We start from the raw sequence: 9,777 nt of genomic DNA on the forward strand, positions 1-9,777 counted from the left end.
AAATTTAATGTTATTTTAAGTTGAAAAGTGTTTGTTTTCCATGGTAGCAATCCTCCACTAAATGTAACACATTTTTATGAATGAAATTGAGAGATGTATTCATAAAACAAAAGAAATGTAAAGAAATCTATACATACACAAAACAAAAGAAAATTAAACATTTTACGTTAAAGATCTAGATTTTCTTTAACATAAAATGTTTAATTTTCTTTTCTTTTGTTTTCTTTCTTTCTTTTTTTCTTTGTTTTTATTTGAAGAGTAACCAAGAAAATGTAGGGTTTTGTTTTGTTTTTATTTTGGGATCCCTGGGTTGGCTGAAAACCCCTGTAGTAAATAGTGTCTATTCGATAGGGTTCTTGGGGACAGGAGGAAGGGATGACAGAAAATGAAGCGAGGAGAGAGAGTTCAGAATGTGACAGCTGCAATGAAGGCCTTTATAATGAGGTATATCAACCCGTATGTTTAGGCTAATTCCTTACAAATATGACTTTTATTCACATATACACTTTGTATAGCCTATATAGACTTTATCTCTTATTGACAGACATGTATAAATATAATTAAAGACAAATTATAAAAATGTGATGTAACTGAGAAAAGTGCACCTCTTCATCCAACCTAATACCTTAAATCATCAATAATAACTATATGTTTAAGGAAACGAATAAAAAATATTAAACATTTCTTTCGCTCTTCATTTTCACAAAGAATTCTCAAGAGGAAGCGACTGGAGATGACTCCAATGAGGTAATAAACCATAACATTGTTCATTCTAGTATACAAGTTTTGGCAGGTTATATGCCATTACTGCATTGTTATTTGAAATGTTTCACTTTCAGGATGACTGTGAGGCTGAGGAGCTAATTGTGGAAGACCTGGAAACAGGACATTTGAGTGGGAACTATGAGGTACATTTAAGAAGGAGCAGGAGTACTATCAGAAACAAAAAAGGGTTATAAGTGTACCTTTAGCGTGACACTACAGGACTCTTTACTGCAAATTTTTTTTAATACTTATATAAAACATTTACATACATGTGTATATGGTATATTTTTGGGGGGCTTGTTTAAACTGCTTACTGTTCAGAAATACAAATCAACAGAATACCCATGTCCAAATGAAGTTATGTTGTAAATAAAACCATGTAAACTTACAATAAATATGAAGATGAATAAATTATCTATTGTTTATATTTTTGGGTGGGGTGGGGGTCAATAACACTCTGTGACTGATTTTATTTGAGAATTTATCTACCAATCATTTCAGTGTCATTTACATTTCAAACACATTCACCTGAACCCATGCAGTTCCATCCGGGCGTGTGTCCACCAATAGATATTAAAGTTAACATGAAACAAAACTGATCCTATTTAGAATGCATTGGTTTTTAGTACATGATTAATCAGTTCCCTTTGTTCCAAAGAAGCAACACATTTTTTTTTTTTTGGAAAATGAAGCCATTTTCTTATGAGTATTATTTAACCATGCCTTTCTTTTTACTTAATTTTTAGGTTTTTTTTTACTTAAAACTGCTGTTTGATGCTGAGTTACTAGTGTGTTACTAGTGTGTTAATGTGAATTTATGATAATGATGATTAAGCTCTTTTTTCCCCCTAGAAAAATAGTCCACCAATTTGTGGATCCCATATAGATGGAGGACAGGTAAATCTGATGATTACAGCATTTATTCTCCGCCACAAGATTACAGGAGCAGCTATTCAAGATCTCCTTACTCTTCTAAATGCACTGATGCCTGGTGTTGCACCCCATACTCGATACCTATTTGAACAAACTCTAAATGTGTGCATGGTGAAATGGAACTGCATTTCTATTGTCCATCTTGTACTGAGTATATTGGAGAATCTGAGGAGGGTGTGTGTAGGAATACTGACTGCCAATTCAAGTATGATTTGACTACTTGCAAAAAAAATGGAAACTTCTTTATCTATTTACCACTGGCATCACAACTAAGAGACCTCTTAGAAAATTCAGAAATTTTCTCAAAGCTTGGAAGGTCCCAGTGTTGCAGTGATGATGCAGTCTCTGACATTTTCGATGGTAGTGAAATGCGGCAAACAATGATCGAAAACAACATAAGTGAGACAGATCTAACTCTTCTTTGGAACTGTGATGGTGTTCCAGTTTTTGAATCATCAGGGTATTCTATCTGGCCTTTGCAGTGCGTTGTCAATGAACTGCCACCTGAATGCCGAAAAAAACATGTTCTTTGCATGGCATTATGGTTTGGACGGTCATCACCAAATATGACTGCAATGTTCACTCCTGTCATTGAGGAAGCCAAGCTGCTTTCCACACAGGGCTTTACATGGCAAAATCCTGTCACAAATACACCTGGTACCTCCCGAGCATTTTTACTCACTAGTGCTTGTGATGCAGCTGCACGGCCCAGGCTGAAAAATTCCATTCAGTTTAATGGGAAATTTGGTTGTGACTGGTGTCTCCATCCTGGTGAAATGGTTGAGAAAGGAGCTGGGTTGGAGCGTGTATATCCATTCAGTGTCCCTGAGCCTGAGCCGAGGTCACAAGACAAGTGGGAAGATGATGCTATTGCTGCAAATAGTGCTCCCGTAAATGGTGTCCGTGGTCCTTGTCAGCTTTTGTTCTTGCCATTGTTCAACCTAGTGAAAGGTTTTGTACCTGACTACATGCACTGCGTGCTGCTAGGTGTGGTTAGACAGTGGGCCACTCTATGGTTAGATCCACAATATAATCAGTGTCCATGGTACCTTGGTAGACACACACAAATTCTCAACTCTAGGCTACTCGAGATGAAACCTCCAAGGGAGATAAGCCGGGCACCACGCTCATTGTCAGAAAGAAAGTTCTGGAAAGCCACAGAGTGGAAGTCTTTCCTCTTGTATTATTCTCTTTTTGTTCTTATGGGTGTACTCCCCACAAAATTTTATCAACACTGGTGTCTTCTCTGCTTTTCTCTCCACATTCTGTTGCAGCCCAGAGTGCCAAAACATCTGATTGAAAAAGCTGACTTGATGCTGAAAAAGTTTGTCATATATGCTGAAACGCTTTATGGCAAACAGCACATCTCATTTAATGTGCATCAGCTGACACATTTAGCCAGCAGTGTATATAGCTGGGGACCCCTTTGGGCTGCATCTGCCTTTTCTTTTGAGTCCAACAACAGGAAATTGCTGAGTTTCTTCCATGGAACTCAGCATGTACCCATCCAAATAGCAAAATCCTTTTTGCTATGGAGAAGAATCCCCAAAACTCTAAAAGCAGCGAGTGATGCATCACCAACTGTGGTCAGTTACATTGAGAAACTCTGGAACTGCAGCAGTGTTCTCCCACAGAAATCTTTTAAAAGGAATATCTTCACCTTTTTCTGTAAAGGTGTAGCAAAACAGTTGCCTGTACAACATATGCTGGCTTTAAAGCGACTCCTGGGGAAAGGTGTTGACCAAGGCATTTACCACAGCAAAGTATTAATTGGTCAGAACTTATTCGCAGTGGAGAACAGTTCCCCATCAGTCCGGAGATGCAATTGTGTGGCTGAATTTTGTGATGGCACATTTGGCATTTTAAAACACATTCTTTCACCAAAGTGTGTGACATGTGAAGAGGTTTGTCGGTGTGACTGCAGTACTTCTTTAATGGTTCTGTATTCAAGCCTGGCCACTGATTCACATGTATTTTTCAGAGATACTCAGATTGGCTTCAGTTCTGTAGGTTTTACACACAGAGTTTCCTTTGGAAATGAAATTAGAGCTAAATTTGCAAAAGACCTGAGAAGAAAGTGCTTTTTGATTTCATGCAAAGATGGTTTATTTGTTGTTCCAATTGTGAACACAGTAGAATCTGACTAAGGAACTGAAAGGTCTAAAATAGATGCCTGTGTACCCAGGCATGGTGTGTATAATATATATTTTGTGTGTTTAATATTTGACCTTTTGTGTATACTAACTGACTGTAGTTAATGCATGCTAATTAGGCCTATATTTCAGGATGTCTTCAAAGAAATGTCAGTGTTAGCATTACATTATAGCTATTGCTGTTACTGTTATATAGGCATTGAAAACATTTGACATGAATTACATAATGGCTCAGCATTTTTTTAATTGTATACTATAATAAATCTGAATTTAATATCACATTATTTCTGTCAAGGTCATTGTTTTTGAAATAACACACACACACACACACACACATGTTGGTTTTTGTGGTTTATGGGGACTCTCCATAGGCGTAATGGTTTTTATACTGAACAAACTGTGTGTGCTATTGCCCTACACCAACCCTAAACCTAAACTTAGCCCTCACAGGAGACTTTGTGCATTTTTAGATTTTCAGAAAAACACCATTTAGTATGTTTTTTAAGCCTTTTGAATTACGGGGACATAGGCAGTGTCCTCATAAACCACCTTCATATTGTAATACCTCTGTCATACCCATGTCATTATACAAATTTGTGTCCTCATAAACCACATAAACATGTGCACACACACGCACGCACACACACACACACACACACACACACAAATGACCACAGACTTTATTTTTACAGTAAATATTTGTCATATAGAAAGTGCTGTGCAATCCTATCATAATTAGCTCTGCTCCAATAAAAAAAAAAAAACAAAAAAAAAACTGAAAAAAAAAACCCTGCATATGGCATCTAATGGTAAATTCCTGTTGTAGTGTATAACAAAACCTGCTGTGGTTATCCATATCTTCTGCTTATTTTTATTGTAAAATATTTTAACAGTTGATGACAGCTTGGCATTGTATCATACATTAAATTCAGATCTTATAGTGGCTACTATAAGATCTGAATTAATGTATGATAAAATGCCAAGCTGTCATTAACTGTTATTTTATAGATATAAAATAAAAATATTATTATAATATTTGATTTTTTATATATATTTGTATTATTTAAGGCTAGCCTTCAAAAGATCACATTGCAATTGATATCCTACTATCCTACAGCATTATATGTCTGCCGAAACAGAAAAACCACATACGGCATCTAGTGGTAAATTCTTGTGATACTGTACAACAGAAAGTGCTATGGTAATCCTGTCATATTTAGCTCTGCTCATTTGTTGTGTGGTAATTTTATGTTGTACTGCTGCAGTACCACAGGATTACCACAGGACATTTTTGTAAGGGTTGAGTGTTATGTAAGTGTAGGAAAGGGAATAGACGAAGTGTTATTATAATCTATTATCTGATGCACACTCCGGAGCAGAGGGGGGCGGTAATGCACCAAAAAGCAGGATGCCAACCGCCGTAAAACTGGAAAGGAGAAGAAGAAGAAGATGAAGAAGAAGAAGATGGTTGATTGGGTCTGCGGGAGATTGGGCGGGAGTTTGGTTCCGCGGCTCCGCCTCAGACTCTACTGCGCAAACTCTGGCTCCAGATGACGTCATTTACTCAAGATGGCAGCGGCCGTACTGAGATGTTTTGGCTTCACTTTTCTATAGTGGAAGGAAGCGGAGACGCGTCGTTCATTTTTTTTTACAGTCTATGATTCGGACATACTCCTCGCCTCGCACACTGTTTTTCGCATACTATATAGTAGGGAAGTATGCGATTTCGGACGCAGCAATTTGTTCTGTTTTTGAAGCCTAACAAAGCATCAGGAAGAAGTGAAATCTGCAGAGACAGAGTTTATTGAAGGACAGAGAGAACATGAGAGATCCAGAACCCTGCAGAATGAAACACACTGAAGAACAAACAGGTTGGTGTTTATTCTTCATCCTTCATCAATGAGACTGAAGAACAATTAAAGTTATCAGCAGTTCATCAGATTTAGTGTTTGTAAAAATACCTTAAGAGTTGTAAAAAATGAAGGTAAATTTTTTTTTTAGAAAAGTTTATTTGTTAATATTGTATTATAATATATATTGTGTGTTTGATTAAGCATCGAATAGTTCTCACTACAGAAACATTGGATGCAACTGTATTTTTTATATAAATAATTGTACCTTATTTGTAAAAATGTGTAAAAAGGATCATAATTTGTTGTAGCTGTTGTCTTCTTTCATTTACCTTTTTTAACTTTAATTTCAGATCTAACGGAGGAGAAACGACATCATGTCAAAACTGGAGGAAAAACTCACTCACAGACTGAAAGAGTTTCTTTACTGAAAAGAAGAGACAAGAAAAGTTTCACCTGCACTCAGTGTGGACAGAGTCTGTCAAGCAAACAGAATCTCAAGAGACACATGAGGATCCACACTGGAGAGAAACCATTCACATGTGATCAGTGCGGGAAGAGATTCACACAATCATCAAACCTTAAGAACCACATGATCATCCACACTGGAGAGAAACTGTATGAATGTGATCAATGTGGAAAAACATTTCCATGGGCTTCAGGCTTGAAGATTCACCTGCAAGTTCATTCAAAAGAGAAACCACATTCATGTTCTTTCTGTGGAAAGAGTTTTTCAGTTCTGCAGAATTTAAAACTTCATCAGAAGATACACACTGGTGTGAGAGAATATATGTGCTTTGAGTGTGAGAAGACTTTTATTACAGATGCAGAATTGAAACTGCACCAGAGGATTCACACTGGAGAGAAACCTTACAAGTGTTCACACTGCAACAAGAGATTCATCTGTTCAGGAAACCTGAAAAGACATGAGAGGATCCACACTGGAGAGAAACCTTACAAGTGTTCACACTGCAACAAGATATTCATCTGTTCAGGAAACCTGAAAAGACATGAGAGGATCCACACTGGAGAGAAACCTTACAAGTGTTCACACTGCAACAAGATATTCAGTCAGCCAGGAAACCTGAAATCACATGAGAGGATCCACACTGGAGAGAAACCGTATCACTGCACTGCATGCAGGAAGAGTTTCACTCAATCATCTAATCTACAGAGTCATAAAATAAAAAATCACAGTAAGTAGTTTACTGTCAGGTTCAGTGCCTTCAAGTGCTACACCGCATCTCTTCCATATTAATCTGTCATAAGAAACATCATCTAAATGTCACAGTGAATAAAGTTCATCTTCAAGACCAGCAGTTTCTGTGAGATTCAGATCAACTCAAAGATGGACTTCCTCCCCAAAGAACAATATCTAACGTGTTATTCTTGTATACAGCTTTGCTTTATGATATAAATGATATTATTATGCTTTATCATGAGTTTCATTTCATGTTCAAAATGTTCTTCTAATGAATATTTGTAGAAGCTTTTTACAGGTTCAAAATGTTCTTCACTAAAGTGAAAAAGAGGCTGATTTATTTTTAATTTCATCTTTCATCTTCTGTTTTTTAAACAATTAGTTATTCTTCTGCTTTGGGTGCATCATATAAATATGATGCACTACTTCTACAAAATCAGTAAGAAAGGTGTTAATATGTTTATATTTTCAGAATTAGGTTTTTATTTTGTCCGATCCACCCAAACACAATTTGAGTGGATGGGACAGTATAATTTTGGGTGATTGGGACTGTGCTTAAAGGCATTGCTAATTAAGAAAATGATTGACCTTGTAATAGAGATTGTATATGCTTTGTATGCCCTAACTCAGTGGTTTCCAACCTTTTTATTTGTGCCCTAATCAGCCACAAAAATATTCATGAACTAGATTTTGCTAAAATGAAAAATCTGATATATAAGCATATATATATATATATATATATATATATATTTGCAGAAATAAACCATATTCGTGTTTCAGTTAAAGGTTTGTGCAGGTTAAATGTGCTTGTCAAACAGTTCATTGGTGATGGGGCCACACAACATACATTTTGAATCAGTGTACTTCTTTTTACTTGTCTATTTAATTTTTAAATGTTTTTAACTGTTTTCAATTACTTTTGGACTTCAAGCTGTTGAAATGTATGAATTGTGGATGGATTCATAAACTGAGAAATAAAGTTGGTAATAAAGTACTGGTAATAAATCAGTAGGCCTATATTTGTCACTTTACAGTCACGTGACATGGGTGTTTCAAATCACGCTTCGGAGCAGTGTTTCGAAACATCTGCGCTTCGGGATCTCGACACCATGTTGAAACGTCAGTGTCACGTCAGCCATCGCTACTGGTTAGCCTAACTGGCTAAACAACATGCTGTGCAACTGTGTAACGTGCTGTTGCATCACATTTATTAAGATCAAGTTACAAATATAGCTGCAAGCAGCGATGACGGGCCCAAGCCGTCAGCATACGCCACCCCTGGTGGCATCGATAAAACGGTGTCCGGTGAGCACACGCATTACAGTAACCCTCTGGCAGTTTGGTTTTAAGGGATACGGCAATTAAAGGGTTAATCCAAACCATCAACTCTGTGAAACGCACACACACAGAACAACATATAAAACTTTATAACTTTGTAACACTTTACAATAAGGTTTCAGTTTTTAACATTAACTATATTAATTAACATGAACAATAAGTATCTAGTATTTATGGTACCACTTTATATGAATCCCGTATTTATAACACGTAATAAAGGTATTCTTAAGGCATTATAATGAATGCATAATGCATTATAAATAACTTTATAATATGTTATATCATCTCAAGAATATTCATAAGAACAGTTTTAGTGTATTATAATAGTTACTTATTTGTGGTTGTAGCTTTTAAGAGTATGATTATTTATAGCACAGAATGAACACGATCTATCCGTTTAAATTGCATTGGATTATATTTTTCATAGTTATAATGTATTATAAGTCTCATATCTTGCCGCGTTACTTATGTTACTTTACTTAAAGTAGACAAAGACCACTTATAAGTAATAATAATAACAATATATATATATATATATATTTTCATACAGCCATAAGCTCAGATGTCTGATCAGATGAATGTGTAATATGACACATTTGCTTTGAACCATTTCTATTGTAATATCTGTTTGATTATTTTGATGGCACCCTTTAGACAGCTGTTGATAAGTAACTCTGCAACTACATGTCAACTAGCAGTCATGAGAGTATTAGTAGTGTGTCTGCTGAATATACTGCATGCGACAGACAAACTGAGTATAGGATACTTTGCAAGTATGTGAACATTCTACCGACCCTACCCAAGTCTACTGATATGATTAGTTTTATATAAACATTCATGCACTCAAGAGATGTTGTAAGGTACTGTGCAGATCTTAAATAAACAATGTTAAGCTATGATATTGCCCATTATAAATTAAGATGATTTAATATGGTGTTCATTATATGTTAGAAACAATCATACTCTAAAGCGTTAGTAAATAGTCAATCAATTTTATGTAAAGCATTGTTCCAGCATTAATAGGCATTAGTAAGCATTTTATAAATGCAGCTATAAATGTTTTGTTCTTGAGCATATATATAATGTTTAATAATTGTATGTTCATATTTTATTAATGATCAATTTAACATTTCTAAATTATGTTATTTACAAACTAGTTATTTAGTTTTCAGTGGATCGTATGATCAGTTAGAAAGTGTAAGTAAATTATTAATAAACTATTTAAATGTACATTTATAAATATTATTATTTACACACATCATAATAATTGCTCAGTGTGTTAATAAATGCTTTATTAACATATATTCTTGCTGTAATTAATGATTAAGTCAGGTAGTTATAAAACATTTAGCAGTTGCCAGCCATCTATTTGTGTGAGCTCATCTAAAGTGAGGACTATTTATACCTTATAAAGCATTTACAAAGCAGATTTAAAGGCTCATTTATCTTCCAAACAGAAAAGTTAAACAAACACAACACAGAGGGATACTGTAATGGGGCGAACAAGACGTGAGATATGCGGATACATGTGCAAACT

General features: G+C 35.5%; 1 protein-coding gene across 1 annotated transcript; it reads left to right on the forward strand.

Annotated features, from left to right (window-relative positions):
• Positions 1–253: 253 nt before the first annotated feature.
• Positions 254–3,378, forward strand: LOC306857478 (uncharacterized protein; the record flags this gene model as incomplete). Its single annotated transcript, XM_079397457.1, has 3 exons — positions 254–1,204; positions 1,512–3,284; positions 3,373–3,378. Exons 2-3 carry the CDS (start codon positions 1,815–1,817, stop codon positions 3,376–3,378), a joined length of 1,476 nt encoding a protein of 491 aa, XP_079253583.1. The 5' UTR covers positions 254–1,204; positions 1,512–1,814.
• Between the last annotated feature and the right edge of the window lie 6,399 nt (positions 3,379–9,777).

Source organism: Barbus barbus, assembly GCF_936440315.1.
Source record: "Barbus barbus genome assembly, chromosome: 38".
NCBI classification, from domain to species: Eukaryota; Metazoa; Chordata; class Actinopteri; order Cypriniformes; family Cyprinidae; genus Barbus; species Barbus barbus.